General features: G+C 44.4%; 1 protein-coding gene across 1 annotated transcript in view; it reads right to left on the reverse strand.

The window, feature by feature from the left end:
* Positions 1 to 16,755, reverse strand: part of ULK4 (unc-51 like kinase 4) — a 1,855,260-nt gene that overhangs the window by 1,286,773 nt on the left and 551,732 nt on the right. Inside the window, exon 18 of the mRNA XM_086941729.1 lies at positions 9,677 to 9,784. Within this exon, the coding sequence (XP_086797855.1) occupies positions 9,677 to 9,784 (108 nt within the window). The remainder of the gene's footprint in view (positions 1 to 9,676; positions 9,785 to 16,755) is intronic.

The following is a 16,755-nucleotide window of genomic DNA, read 5'->3' on the forward strand; positions in this document are numbered from 1 at the left end:
AGAAGTCTTAGGTTATTGCCTACGTAATGGCAAAAGGAGGGTTTGAGGTTTTGTAATTCTCGAGTCTGACTTCATTTTGTTCTGTGCCACCATTTTGTGTTGCCCTCACGTAGGCCTGTGAAGGTAGCCTGGCGAACAAAGTGACCTGGCCTTCTTAGTTCATGTATACATTAACTAGGTTTCTTTTTGACTCTGAAATGAACTGTAAGAAACTGACCTCTTCGCCTGAAACTGACCTCGCAAAGACAATTTCCCTGATTGACTTTGTCTGAGATTGCCAATCAATGTTCAGGACATTGTTAACTTTTAGTTTCCTTGCACATGCCTTATCTTGTTCAGCATCTGTTACTGTTTCTTTTTTATGTTTCTTCATTACATGGGTTATGCTTTCAATTATAGGTTTGTCGGGCTTGTGGAGATTGAATTTGGGACATTCCTAATAATTAACTTTTGGGTTGGGATACTGTAAATTGAGTTTTTGTTATGTGATACTTTGTTTGAAAATGTACCTTATTGGCTAGAATTTTGTGCAGTGGGTGTACATTTATAATGTGAATATTGGGTATAAAAGGAGACGTCTCGCCTTAGTAAAATGAGCAGTCTCCTGAGAATTTACACCGTGATGTACTTCTAGGATCACTGTTACTAGCTGCAGCTAATAAACTTGGTCTCTGATGCCATCCAGAAGTATTCCGTGTCGCTGTATACCAAGACAGGTGAACTCTAAGATCTTAGGCGCACCCCTGACGCCGCTGGGTTAAACCCCGGTTCTTCAACGGGATGGCTTCACTGTACCCTAAGGTGTTTGGTACCCAACATCTCGTCTTGATAAATACTTGATGATGTCAGTGATGGATTTAGTAAGCAGTGCACCCAGAGGGCACCTCAGAGGTGCCCCCTGAAAACCTACAGACAGATAGTGTGTTGACTTACTGGTCTCGACTAGCCCACCACCATAGACAGGTTTCTGACCACCTGAGGTGACAGCCTTCGCTCTCGGAAGCCAGGAACAAAAACTGCTCTAGGAGGAGGTGTTCACACCTTCTCTGAGCAGGATGCGCATTTCAGGGCAGGAAGGCTCAAAGACCCTCACCCTTTGTTATGCGACCCGGGCCTCTCCAGATAGTGGAGGTGCAAACCCCCTTATCCTGACCCCACTTTTTGGCAGCAAACAGGCGGGAAAATTAATCCGATTAAGAGGTGGTCCCACATCAAGCCAGCACCACCCCTAGGGCGGGCCAGCCAATTTTCAGATTCCTCCATGTTGTTTTGGCCAGAATTAGCATTCTAGGGTCAGTGTATGCCCACTTCTTCCACCCTAAAGATAGGTATCCCATTGGCTACTAGTTCCCACCTTTAAATGCCCCTAAATTGAGTATTTAGGTAACACATCTGAACCCAAGAACTCAGATTTGACAGATCAACAGAAGACAGATGAAGAAGAGTCATTGCCTGGCAAGAACTGCATGAAAAGTTTGGCACTTAACCTCTCTCGACAATCACAACAGAGTGACTCGTCCTGAGAGCTAGAGAACAACGAAAGCTTTGGGTAGCCTGCAAGCACTTCTAAAATCACTGACAGTCTCCCTTGGAGTAGAGAAGCTACTACCGTGCAGTCCGCAGGCACCAGCAAGTAGAGTCTGGTTCATTGCCTTGCAGCTCTCTGGTCGGACAGACGCTGCAGACTACCAGGAGAAGGTACTCATGCTCTGAAAGGTCAGATCTGTCTAACCACTGAGTGTGAAGACACCAGGACCAGCCGGACACCCTACACAAAACACAAACAGTAAGCGTCTAGTTTGGTTTCTCACTGCATCAGGACCAGGTAGCTGTTGAGGGAAATCAGCATCACTGAGACCCACTTTGAGAGTGGTCCAACTGCTTTGATTTTGCCCCTGCCTGCTGCTTGTCCCTGATAATGAGGTACATCTTTGTGCACCCGGCACAACCGACCTAACCACCCTGCACCCGAGCTGCGTCCCGATTAACCTGCTGAGCCCCCTTGCTTTCAGGAAAATGTTAGCCTTTCTTTAGAAGTTAGAGCTGGAACCAGGCAACATAGTCTTTGACAGTGAGCTTAATGTCCAGGGCAAATCCAAGTCACATGGCATTCGGTGAAAGTTTGTACTGAATATTGTTTATTGTTCCTAGCAAATGAAAGGAATTCTGTCTTGTTTGTGTTAAACTTCAGATCGGCGCTAGGCATTTAGGTTTGGATGATGAACAAGCAGTGTTTGCGTCATTGAATGTTTGAAGTAAAGGACTCTTTCAATCAATCAATCAATCATACCACTTGTATAGCGCACTACTCACCCGGAAGGGTCTCAAGGCGCTTGGGGGAGGGGGTCCGCTGCTGCTCGAACAGCCAGGTCTTGAGTTGTCTCCTGAAGGTGAGGTGGTCCTGGGTCAGCCGAAGGTGGATGGGCAGGGAGTTCCATGTCTTGGCCGCCAGGTAGGAGAAGGATCTGCCTCTGGCGGTGGCTCTTCGGTTTGCGTGGTACGGCGGCGAGGGCGGGGCTAGTAGACCGTAGCTGGCGGGTGGGCGTGTAGAAGGTCAGGCGGTCGTTGAGGTACTTGGGGCTCAGGTCGTGGAGAGACTTGTGTGCGTGGGTGAGGAGCCTGAACGTGATCCTCTTGTTGACGGGGAGCCAGTGCAGGTCCCTCAGTTGGCTGGAGATGTGGCTGCGTCGGGGGATGTCCAGGATGAGTCGGGCGGAGGCGTTCTGGATGCGTTGGAGTCTTTTCTGTAGCTTGGCTGTGGTTCCGGCGTAGAGGGTGTTTCCGTAGTCCAGTTGGCTGGTGACGAGGGCCTGGGTGACCGTCTTCCTGGTTTCTGTCGGGATCCATCGGAAGATCTTGCGAAGCATGCGAAGGGTGTGAAAGCATGATGAGGAGACGGCGTTGACTTGTCTGGTCATCGAGAGGGAGGAGTCCAAGATGAAGCCCAGGTTGCGTGCGTGGTCTGTTGGCTTCGGAGCGGTGCCCAGGGCTGGGGGCCACCAGGAGTCGTCCCATGTGGAGGGCGATGGTCCCAGGATGAGGACTTCCGTCTTGTCTGAGTTCAGTTTCAGGTGGCTGTTCTTCATCCACTCGGCGACGTCTTTCATCCCTTCGTGTAGGCTGGTTCTGGCGGTGTCGGGGTCTCTGGTGAGGGAGAGGATCAGCTGGGTGTCGTCTACATAGGAGATGATGTTGAGGTTGTGTTGGTGTGCGATGGCAGCAAGGGGTCTCATGTAGATGTTGAAGAGGGTGGGGCTGAGAGATGATCCTTGCGGGACGCCGCAGATGACTTCGGTGGCCTCGGAACGATACAGGGAGGCGGACTCTCTGTGTTCTTCCGGCGAGGAACGAGATGATCCACTCCAGTGCCTTCTCTTGGATGCCGATGTTGCTGAGGCGTTGGACTATGGTGCGGTGGCAGACAGTGTCGAACGCTGCAGAGAGGTCCAGGAGGATGAGTGCCGCTGTTTCCCCGTTGTCGAGCAGGGCCCGGATGTCGTCGGTGGCTGCGATGAGGGCGGTCTCGGTGCTGTGGTTGGCTCTGAAACCAGACTGCGAGGGGTCGAGGGATCCGTTCGTCTCGAGGAAGGCGGGAAGCTGTCTGTTGACGATCTTTTTGATGACTTTGGCAGGAAAAGGAAGGAGCAAGATGGGGCGGAGGTTTTTGAGGTCGGTGGGGTCTTGGTTTCTTCAGTAGGGCGCTGAGCTCGGCATGCTTCCAGCTCTCCGGGAAGGTGGCGGTGTTGAAGGAGGTGTTGATGACGTCCCGGAGTTGGGGTGCGATAGTGGAGTCGGCCTTGTTGAGCGTGTGGCCGGCGTAGTGGGTGGGGGTATTGACCAGTTGCTTGAGTCCGAGGTTGGCAAGGTTGTCCAGCAAATAGAGTTGTCTATCACCAGAATGTTGGTGGATCTTAATGGTTTTCTGTGAGCAGAGCGCCAAGAGTCTCCACAAAGGTTGAAGATGACAGGAGACAGTATGGAGCTCGGGGGACTCTGCAGGTGATAACGGTCTTTAGTTACTTGGAGGTGCCCATGTGAACAAACTGGTGTTTGTTGGAAAGGTAGGATGAGAGCCAGTGAAGGACATTGGTGGCATATCCCATTCGAAATTCCAGTGAGTGTAAGAGGGTGGACTGGTCAACTGTGTCAAAGGCAGCTGAGAGGTCCAACAACAGCAGGAACTAAGGGTCATTTTTATCTGTGGTCATAGGGCATTGTCTTTGATGAGTAAGTTTGCAGTCTCTGTGCTGCAGTATGATTTGAAGCCAGACAGATAGTTGTGCAACAGATGGTTAGCACCGATGTGATCTTCTTGGAGTTGATCATAGACTCCTTTTTTCAGTGATCTTGCCCTGTTAAAACAACTATAAAGGGCCTGCTATGTAGAACAACAAATTACCTTGTCATCACATTTATCACTGACAATAGTTCAAGCAACAGACCATGAATCAGTTCCTTTGGTCTGGAATATTTGTTTACTAATTTTTTCATTATTTCAAAACGAAATCATTTGTTTTGTTGATGTTCAGGTAAAGGGAAACAAAAGGATATTTCAACAGTTAAATATGCAATCAACTCATATTTTGAAAAACAACTTTACAAAAAGCACATTACATATATTCAGGAAAACCAGTCATGATGTCAACAAAGAAAAAAAGCAACCTATATAATAATTCATTGACAACTTTGCACATTGATTGAAAGGTTGACTGAGAAGGGCCAGATGATCCTCCGACATGCTATGGAGTGTAGGTGTCATGGAGGGAAGGATTGTCTTGAAGGGGAGGAAGTAGCCCCTTCGGACTATTTGCAAAACCCACCTGTCCGACGTGTTGGTGCGCCAGTGGGGGAGGTGATGGCGAATCCTGCACACACTGGCAATTAGTGGCCTCAAAAGGTCGGACTCAGAAGGTTTGGAGGCTGCTGCAGAGGGGGCATTGGTGGACTGGCCTGCCCGTTGGTCCCCACACCCCCGTTGCTCACTCCCACGTCCTCGGCTGAGGAGAGGCTGGGTAACTTGCCCAGGCCTGTGGCCCTGAGTGGAACATGGTGGGGACGAAAGGTGGCAGTGAGGCCCGAGGATCAGGCCATAGCCCTAAAGTCCTTGAAGCGCTCGAGCGCATTGTCCTCTTTGTCGCAGAACAGGCGATGGCCACTAAAGGGCATGTCCAAAAGGGTCCATTGGACATCCCCAGAGAAGCCAGGTGTAGTGCCTCAGGGCTACTGACGTAGAAATCGTTCTACCCAGCGAGTCAGCAGTATGAAGCTCACATCGAATGGCAAACTTTGCCGCGTCTCTACACTCTGCGACCGCACGGGAGAGTACGGCCCGGGCCTCCTACAGCCACTGTGGCAGCACTTGCGCAACTGCATCCCACAAGAGAAATGCGGTGTTCACCGACCGCAGTCCTAAGCTGGAGGAAGAAAATATCTTCTTCCCAAGATGGTCCAGCTTCCTTAATTCCGTATCTGGGGGAGCAGTAGGGAATGTGCCTTTGGAGGTAGAGGCTTTTACTACCAAGCTCTCAGGGGTAAGGTATTGAGAGAGGAAAGGTTGGTCACACATGGCCAGGCGGTGGCGTCGGGCAATCATTCTATCCACAGAAGCCCCTGTGCTGGGCTTGGACCAAATGCCCAGAAGGATGTCCGTGAGGGCCTCATTAAATGACAGCAGCAGGGGCTCTGAAGAGGCCGCTGCAGGCTGAAACACCTTAGTCAGGAGGTTAGTCCTGTCTGCCACCGTAGGAAGCTCAAGGCCCAAGGCCTCAGCCGCACTACTCAACACCTCCGCGTGTGATGCTCCCTCCTCCGTGGCCAAGGTAGGGCGAGACAGCATGCCAAGGTCTGGGGTGGTATCCAAACCACTTGCATCACCAAACTCCTCTCGCCAGTCAGGCTCCTCAAGTTGGTCAGCTAGAGGGTCACCAGGCCTCCACACCCTCCTCCAACTGCCAGTCAGGGCGACAGGGATCACCTGAAAAGAACAGTGGGACAAAAGTACACTCCCGTCAATGTCAGTCCAGCGCCATGTTCATATCGGGGGCGATGCTGGTTGGGGCACAACCGGCGCTGGGGGCATCATGACTAGAATTGACCCTGGGGAAGGTACAGTGAGGTCGACCTGTACAGATCTGGATCCAGGCCTGGCTCCATGGGGGCCCTGCGGTGCCAGAGCCGCCAGCATAAAAGGCCTAGGGCCCCCAGCCAAGTCTGTGGGGCCCGAAGGCACGCCTGCGGAGTCAGGCTGGCCAAAAATGATGTGCAGCGCTTCGCAGAGCTGACGAAGCTGTGCAGAGGACGATCCGGCCCTGGGAAAGGGAGGGAAGCGCGGAGCCATCCCAGCGGGCTCCGAAGACGGAGCCGGAGAGCGACGATGCTCCACGTTCCATGTCGTGTTGGCCGATGGACGGGGAGAAGGTGAATAGCGACGGTTCTTCTTCCCTTCTTCCTCATGTGCTTCAACTTACCCGATGAGTGCAAAGACTTCGATGACGAATGGTGATGGCTCCAGGACCGGTCCCACAACCTTACCCTCGACCAGTTCCTCGAGCAGCGCGGAGCAGACTGCCGGGCCTCCAAAAGCTTTTGGGACTGCTCCAGCAAAGACTTCGGGTTCAGGGCCCGGCAGTCAGAGCACGACTTCTAGTCGTGGTTGTGCTCCACACACCAAAGGCACACAAGGTGAAGATAGGTCACCAAAATCAACTTGTGACAGGAGTCACAAGGTTTGAAGCCGGGTTGATGGTTAGACATCCCTCGTGCCCCAGGAGTCGAGAGACTCAAAAAAGATGTCGACAAAAAGTTGAAAAATGGTTAGTCAAAAAGTGACTAAGGGCACGTTCTTTCTGGATCTGCGCTTGCTGGCACGGAAAAAGATGAACTGACGTCAGCAGGCAGGGGGGAGTCTAAGTAGACACCAGAATGTCCTCCCGGCAACCTTGATGCCAATGAGGGACGCAGAGTCGACCAACACCACCTACCCATGCGCAAGGGTACTGCTACGAAAAAATGTCTCCGCATCCAGTCTGACGCCTGGGGTAATTCTTAGATAAGGAATCTGTAACTACAGTCTCTTTCAGATAAAGCCTAAAGACAGGGTCTGGGTTGGGTATGGTAGGGATGGGGCGACGATGTTTGGGGTGCATGAATGATAGTAGATTGTTTGCCTCTGATTTGCACCGCCACACTGCACTTGATGTTAACCTCCGTTGATGTTTTCAGATATAACGTCGCCTACCCATAGTGTGAAGATATTGTGCGGACTCGAATCCTCTTATTATTTTTCTTCACTGACTTCTTTTTGATGACAACGCAAAAAGATTTTTTTTAAAAATTAACCTTCACTTCTCCTCTCCCCCGGCGGCGCGACTCTTTCCAATGTAACGTTCATTGCTTGCTGATCTTACTTATAGCTGCGGGGGGACTGTATTGCTTGCACTTGTGCTGATGAAGTATCGTGGCCGGCCTGATGGTTGTAGGCCCGTATTTGTTCTGTTATTCAGGCACAATAAAGGTTTTCAAAAAATTTTTAAAAAAATTAAAAAAAAGACAGATCTTTATTATTATGAAAAGCCGTAGACACAGGTTCCGCTCATTTAGTCACTAAGGCAATGAGTCAGACATGCTGCAACAAAAATATTCCAAATAAAGTCTGAAGCCACAGGAATAAATCTAAAAGAGCAATTTGTGGACAGCAGAATCCATTTGAAGCTGTGGTTGATAAACAAAGTCATGGCTTCTTACAATTGCTTGGATTAATAAAAGAAAAGCAATTGCCCGCATCTATTGGTTGCCCCACCATACCACATGTAATGTGTTTCAAAAGCACAACACATAATCTGATCCGAGGATGCAAATTAACACCTTCCTCTGAGATGGCTATTACTTCTAATAATGGGCTAGTGAGATAGTCTATAATGCTATATATATATATCACACAAAAAAAGGTGCTGTGAAGTCTTCAGGGAAAGGTTCCTTTTTAATCATTCTATTAACTTCTGCAATAATGAATGCTGAACTATAAATGTACAAAATTTGACGTAGATTTCAGGTAGTTTTTAAAATGTACCTGTGAGGAAATCGCATGTTTCATGCATTGCAATTAGCAGGCGACTAGGGTGTAAAACTTCCAACAAACGTCCAGCCGTGGAAGAATGATTTGTTTGCCAACATAGAGTTTAACTAAATAATTTGGAGTATCTGGCTGCACCACACAACAAACCACAGTTACTTGTGAAATAAAATGTTCGCAGAAATATCCAAATCTTGGCTGCAGAATTTACCCTTTTGTGGCCATTTTTAAGGAGGGTAAGTATGGACATTTAGGAGGTTACCATTCGCTGATAGCTAGGGATTATGAAATGAGTTTACAGACAGCACTTACTTCATTGCTATTTTAAAGACATCAAGTTTTGTACAATTACTTCAGAAATCACACTGCATTTTGGGTTTAAGTTTCTCGGATTTGATCCATCTCTGACCTTACAAACATGTACCCATTTCAATAATGCGCCTTTTGCCATGGTAATCAAATATTACCTATTACTGTTCCATGTCAAATAAAGTATGATAAATAAAAAGCGGTTTAGTACTCTAGGAAACAGGTATGGTAATTGGCTGTCCTTGTACCTAGAACTGTCACGGGAAAATATTTCCGGATTGTACGGAGAAAATGATTTTTTACAGATACATCAACACAAAGTTGCAGATCCAAAAATGTTCAATACCTTAAGATTTTTTCACAATTACTGGGAGTTAATTTTAAAACGTAACACAGGAATGATGGCAAACAAATGTCAAATGTTTTCTAGTAATTATGCATACGGTTTCTAGATTTCTACCTTTTCAACAAAATATACATGTAAGCCACATAAAGATGAAAAATGTAAAAACTATTAATAGCCTGTTAGAAAAATATTTTAACGTGTATATTTTTTGGGGATTTAAGAACAAGGGAAAGTTTGAAAGAAACTGTTTTGGTGAAGTGCATTGGAAAAGGAATGGCAACGTTTGAAAGAAACTCTGTTTTGGTGCAGTGTATAGGACAAAATATGGCAACTTTTGAAAGAAACTCTGTTGTGGCGAGTGTATAGGACAAGACACTTCTCTCTGCACAACATTATAGAGACAATTTTGAGAAAATAAAAATAAATCATTTTCTGCATATTTGTAGGGCCCTACAAAGGGACGTTGTTATTCCCAAATACCATCACTAGCACCAGTCACATAAGTGTGACCTAAGATTGCTCAAAGTTCAAAAAGTGGACTAATGGGGGTGGGGGTGAATGACTGTATACAGGTTAAGAATTAAAGGAATATGATCATAAAGAGCAAGTGATACATATTGCCACAAACAAAAGGTGAAATGTTTACACATGTAGTAATCCAACCCATATGCACAGCAGTGTTGGCTACCCTAAGCAAAGCGCAATTTTGTCCTTCTCCACTGTTTTATAGGGGCAACATTTGGTGCTCGAAAGGGCAATCTGAGGCACTTATTTGAAGTTGGTGCACTACACAGACTGCTGCTTTGGAATAGCTTGCCTCTTCATATGTCAACAAAATGTAATGCAGCTGCTCTTGGATATCTGACACTACTGTAACACATACAATCATAACATTTTGCAAATTCATAACTGCATTTTCATATGTATAACAGTTGAAATAAAACTCTTACCTGAGTAGAAGTAAGGTACAGAAGCTCCCCTAAGGCAGGCAAAAGGCACTGCTTTAATTTGCTGTTTCGGAAGTTTTCTCTGATTAATTCAGTTAATACAGTAACAACCTGAAAACGACATGTAAATTAAAGTGTTCAGAAACTGTGTTTTGACTGATTCACAATACCTTAATTCCAGTATTATTTTCGGCTTCACATAGGCAATAATGCCTCCTGCTCTTTTGTCTATAACTCCATCAGAAGTGAATAACAGCTATTCCTATCTCAAAATGATTACATTCATTTCTAAATCTGACTCCTTTTAATTTGAACGGTCCACTAACAATCCCAATAATAAAGTACGTTTAATCCGTGTTGCTACCAAAATATTGAGTACACCTCCTGTATTTAACATACATGCACAACTTTTAGCTTTCAATCGCAAGGCTTACTTTTATGTAGTCTTGCACCAAAAAAGATTTGAACTTTGTTACCAAAAACATAACTGGGTAAAATAAACAAAAATGCTCAGTAATACTTTTCCCAAATAGTGTAATAACATGTATGCAATGGTAAAAAGGACATACTTAGGATTCTTAGCGTTTATGTATGAATAAAACATTTCTTAGAAAGATCACAATTAGAAACATTTAAAAACAAAGAATTGAGATAAGTCAGCGATGATGTCATAAATGATGTCACAGAACAGGTCATGAGTGATGCAATATATTAGGTCATAAGCAGTGCATGGCGGGGGGGATAAGTAATAGTTGGCGTTGCTAAATATAATTGGTGATTTTCTGTTTTTCTTCAGTTCAAACGTTAATGTTGTCACTGACATATTCACCTAACTAACATTACTTTAAGCTTTGTTTTTTTCATTGAATTCCTAAGGTGTTTTTTTTAAACAAAAACAGATCTTTTAATCACACCTACTTTCATATTATTTTTTATTATGCTTTGTTAGAATAACAAAGGTTACAGAAAACAAAATAACGTTACTTTAACCTTTGTTTTTTTCAGTACATTTCAAGGTTTTGTTTTTTTAACTTAAAGTAATATTGTATTACCTTACCTAAAGTCCAACCCCCACCACGCACGGCAGGACTGTGGTAAACCCCCCACAGGCAGCCAACACAACACTGTGCACGTTATTTGGTGAGTTATGTAGGTTTGAGTAGTGACGCTGTATTCTTGGGGCACTAAGTAAAAGGAAGTTTCTCCACACCCATCTAGAATGAGCTTGAGTATTTTGGGGTCTCGAGTCTAGTGACAAGCACTATTATATCCTGTAACAAGGACTTCTCATACATATCAGGAGAGTGTGTGTGTTGTGATGTTGTGATGTGTTGTGTCCTGTCGGCCTTACTGTGTAAGATCTAGAGATTTGAAATTGAGTCAGTTTCACTCACCTACTCGATAATGCACATCATTGTTCCTATATTGCAGTTAAATAAACTCTGTATATAAACACAGTAGGGTGCTAGAGAGAAGTTGGATTAGAGCACAGAGTTCCTTTCTCTTCATGTATACAGATACATGCCCATGACAAATTGGTATAAATGACATAGAAGGTTGTATACATGTTTACTACAGACTGGTATAATCAACAGAGAGGGATATAAACATGAGAGAAGACTAACAATATTTGTGATAAACGTAACAAGGGTGTATATAACTCTAAAGAGTGTGACTACGAATGTGACCTAAGAAAAACCTCAATTAGGCAAGTTAGATCAAAAGTCCACACATTTCTGTAGCCATATATTGCAGCAGAATAAGACATTTCCATGTTGCTGTATACACTGCTGTAGCCATATATTACAGCAGAATAAGAAGTTTGTATGTTGCTGTATATATGAGGTAAGGGTGGTCTACATGGCATTTCACTTCACACGGCGTGTGCATGCTTCGTTGTGATCACGGAATTAATTGGTGGAGTCCTCCTCATCTCAAGGTTCCCTGAGATGACCCGATTATGTACAGCGAGAAATGCTAAATAATGGTATTATTCAAGTAACAAGTTCCTTTTGTTCACTATTCTCTTAGAACTGAAAAAATATAGGCAGGGAGGTCTGGGTGCCCTAAAGAAGGCTGAGCGACCTAGTAGGCATGTTCTAAAGTCGTCCAAAACATGTTGTCAGAATGAGGAAGCAGGAGACATTGGATTCCCATTTTGAATTCATGGTTTAGGTTTTAATCATGGTATCGATACCCAATAAACAAACATTTTCAGGGTATAACCTTAACCATTTTTAATGTTAACTGGACCCCCAGAACTGTCCAGAAAAGCTAATATTTAAGCGCTCCCATAAAGGGTTGAGCCCACCCTGGTGGCATTCTCCTAACAAGGCGAGAAAAACACTGATGTGTCTTCCACATTTTTGGTGTATTAGTGTGTTACACGGAAGGACATGCGGAAGACTAATGTAACTTCTCATACTCTCTTGATTTGTGTTAGTACTCCTCTGTTTTCTATCAATTAATCACAGGACCTGAGATTCCACCATATCTTTCCATTAAATGAAAGAGACATGTCTTCTTCTGGTTGAAAACAAATTACCAAATAGACTTGGAGTCAGGCTGAGTTCCTCTTCACCAAATCCTGTCAGAAATATGAGAGTACTGCTTCATTTTAACACCTTGGCTGCTAGGTGTTTTCCCCTCCTATGCTGACTTTTCATCATTCTCACTATTCATGACGAGCTCAGCTCGTCATCAGCACAGCTCAACCGTGCATGACGAGCTGAGCTCGTCATGAGCATGGAAAGGGTTAAACAATAATCACACCACTGCCAGTTAAAATAACACATGGTCAGTCTAGTATTACACCTATCTCAATTATTAACCTAATAATGAGATTCACTGCTTAGAATGGTTAATTTAGGGTTGGTGTACTGCAGTGAATTACTGGAAAAAAAATTCTCAAAACCAATTAGCCAAGTGGTTATCAGCAGGCCTGCACAACCAGATACATTTAAAGATATCACGCAAATCTAACCTCAAAAAAGGGTTCACATGGAATAATAACAAGCTGAAGAACATGAACCCAGTACACAGCATCTTACAAGGCGAATGGAGATAACCACAGCATTAGAAAAACAAAATTATACAACACCATTAGAAAAGAGCTCGCAAAGCGACAATCAGAAACTACGGAAATACACCACTGCACCACACACATATTGGAAGAAGATTGCCCACTGAAAGTACTACACAAGATTCCGGCAGAGTTCTATAATCAAGAGTGTTACATCTCAGACTCACTCCTCAGTCTCAGACCTTCTAAGATAAAATCTCCAAAGAGCTCATTTCAAAAACTGAGAACCTAATGACAAAGTGGTTAAATACTCCTCTTCCTAGTGACAGGCCCCCCTCTCCCCCAAAGATAGACACAATTGATCAACCATCACTTGCAACCTTCAACATGCTCCATGATGAAGAATTCGACAATTTTACCAAGGCAAGCTGGCCATTGAGTTTGCCAGAGGACCCGACATTCCCAAAAATCGTAAACACTATCCTCTGGCAACCTGAGACGGGCAGCAGCAATATCACAGTAAAGAATTATATGGTTTGGGTTGTGCGGAAGATGGCACTTGAGCCTGCTTCTCCTCCCGTGGTAATACTATAATAGACTTCTACACACGCATTCTGCAGCGTTTAAAGAGGATTTTTGCGCAAATACATTTTCGGAACACCGGAAGTAACCATTGGCACAGAAACCGTGACGATTTGCTTACCGTTTGTGCGGCAACTGACTCCCTGCATCCAGCCACTGTGGCGGCACCACCGAGGCAGAGGACGGAGACTGTGACGGAACTCTCCATTCAGCCACCACATCAAACGGATGACCTCAATGGACTGAGAATTCACGGCTGAGTATTTGTGTAGTATTTGTGGATGCTATAACCATCCAAGTAAGGCTACGTGCTGATTTCCCTATACCTGGGAAACCTATGCTTAAAATGGCGGCCACATGACTGATTTAACGGGTGCAATCACGGTGTAGGTCATATGTAATGCAGTCAATGGATTAAAGGACTACAAGCAATGCGATTGCTGTATATTTCTAACACCTAATACTGCGCACAAAGCAAGAATACGCGCTTTGATTCCCCTACAGTTAGACAACCTGTGCCTAAACTCGTGTCCTCGAGTGTAACGCAACAGTAAAGGAACCGGCAGATCCGCAATGAACACAGCGCAAAACAGCTTTAATGCACATTGAAGCATGTAGCATGTCTTTAACAAACCAGGATGTGAAAATGCAATGTGTGTTCACTTCGGACACGTTCTACTGCTATCATTAGTCAAACTCTGTCATCGATAGTGCCTGACCTAAAAATGGCGCCTGCTATTTATGTTATTTGTGCAAGTCTCCCTATCAATTTCATACCTATACTATCTGTGACCCGCTGATTCCTGCTCTTACAAGTTCAGCCTAACCCGCTACATTTCCTATGCTATAGAGTGTCTGTTAAACATATAAAAGGAACAATAGTGGTCCTATAGTGCCTGACCCTAGTATGGCGTCTGCAATGACCTAAGAAGATTCTAGAAATCCTCGAGTGGCTTTGCAGATCAGTAGATAACCAGGCCCTTCAAGCTGATATTACTGCTGAATACTTCTAGATATAATTGTTTAAGCTATTGGCCTGCAAACAATGAACACAGCAAACAGTGAATACAGCGATAACAGTGTAAAATAACAATCGCGTCACCGACAGCACAATAGTGAAAACAGAAAACTGATAGCAGCACACAGTGAACAGTGAAAAATAGTGAAAACAGAAGAACAGTGAAACAGTAATACAGCAAGTTGAAAACAGCAAGCTACTAAGGGTATAAGGCATATGGCCGTCAGCAATAGCAGACAGTGGACATGGTCTTCGCTAGGTCACGCTCCAATAAGCAATCTCACAAATCATCAACAACCACCAACATTCCATCAAGTGTATCTCTAAGGTCATCTGTCGGGATCATCAATAATAAGCTGAAGAAGCGCGGCAGTCGAACAAAAATGGCCGTCAAGGAAATAAAGACGAACCTCAAAAGAGTTAAGGCAGACCCACCAAACCCAGACTCTCCAACTAAAGGCAAACATGACATCAGCACCACTATGGATACCATATTAAATAAATTAGCGGAGGTCCACGAACCTGCCAAGTCTACAAAGGAAAATACAGACAGGATGCTATCTGAGATCTCCGCAATCCGGAAAGACATTAGAGACACTAACATCAGAATAACTGAAATGGAAAATAGAATTAGCCGATTGGAAGATGAGCAAATCCCTCAAGGAACGAACAATCATGACGGATTCCCTCACGAAATGTCTATCAGGCCTGGAAGACAGAAATAGGAGGGGAAATCTACAGATCTTTGGAATCCCGGAGGGAGAGGAAGATCCCTCTGGTTCCTGCATCGCATTCCTGGAAATTGGTACTCTCAAGCCACTAACCTATCCTTCAGTAAACCTCTAGAGTTTGACAGAGCTCCCCAAGTACCTGCTAGAATACTTGCAAGTCAGAAAAGTCCAAGGCCAATTGTGTGTAAACCTCTTTTCTATCAGCATGTTGAGCAGATACTCGCATTCAAGCGAATAAATAACCACATCCTCTGGAAAAATAACAAAGCCTATATATTGCAGGACTATAAAAAGAAACAAGGAAGGGTTTTCTGGCACTCCGCCGCAGGCTAAAGGTTATGAACTATCAATTCGCCTTTGCGGGACCAGAAAAACATTGCGTCATGATTCAAGATTCTCCACATTTCTTCACTGATCCCCTACAACTGAAAAGATTCCTTGACAGAAAAGATGATTCACTGATGGACACAGCCTCTGGATCCTCATCTCCAACTATAAGCCCTTAAATCTATTGCAAGTTGTCACTCACTTATCCATAACTTGATCTGCCAGCCACCACCGCAGCCATCTCGTTCCTTGTTGTGTAACTCAACAATGCGCTCCATATGTATTTATACCTCTTGCAACAAGAAAAACAATCCTTTGAACTATATTGAATATGATAAGTATACAGGTTTGAATCATCTGTTCTCTCATTAAGTCTACAGATGACTATTAGATAGATGTCACACACATGTTAGTGTACTGTTGGCTTGATATCCATGATATGTTATTTTCTTGCAGCTCTGTAATTAAGATGCTTTTTGGTCATAAACTGATCTTGTGTTAATCAGCACTATCCTCGCAGGTTTTTGGGGTGAGATGTGTTTCTGCACTTGCTTGTTAATGTTCAGCTAGGTGGCTAGTCCTTTCCGCCCACTGTTGGACTGATTTGACTCAGTTTATGCTTGACTTGGTTGCCATTTCGTACTATTAACAACCCACTAGTAGTACTCTTTAATGGAACTCTTGTTGTACCTCAGTTGTTCTCAATGTACCCTATACATGTCAACTGGACAATTGATATTGTTAGATTATTCTGTTAGATTTCTGTAAGATTCCCGCAACATACTCCACTCTGCGTCATACTGTTAATACACATAGGCGTTTATATGTGTGGACACTTATATGATCCTTAACACATCCTAATCGCACTCAGATCTCTGTTCTCAGTACTTGACGTTTATATGTTTATTCCTTAAGATACAGATTGGACTTATGCATTCAATTCACTCCATTCAGGTTTCCATGGGAGGGGAGTCCTCTTTACCCATCACCACGACAGTTCACTACTTTCTGGGTTGGGAGGGAGGGTTTGGGATGTGGGTGGGCAGGGATGGGGTTTTGGATTTTGTTTTCTTTTTCCATGCTCTTGTTTTATTTTGCCTTGCTTGTTGTCATTTTTATGCAGATTATAATTACTGTTTTCTTTGCTCATATGCAATGCTTTGCAGTGATAACTTTGTGCATACAGATGGTACCCCATTGTATGGTATGTGTTATATATGCTACATGTACACAATACTAATCAATTTAACACCAGTGCTTCCACTTACTATACCGCAGACACAAAAAGGCGATACAACCTTTTCCCATCTAGAGAAGAAACAGCACAAAATGACTCCCGTGGACAGAGATCTACTTACTATGATCATAATACTACTATGATGTCTCAGGCTTCCCACGGAGC

The sequence above is a fragment of the Lissotriton vulgaris genome, chromosome 10 (genome assembly GCF_964263255.1).
Source record: "Lissotriton vulgaris chromosome 10, aLisVul1.2, whole genome shotgun sequence".
Taxonomy (NCBI): Eukaryota; Metazoa; Chordata; class Amphibia; order Caudata; family Salamandridae; genus Lissotriton; species Lissotriton vulgaris.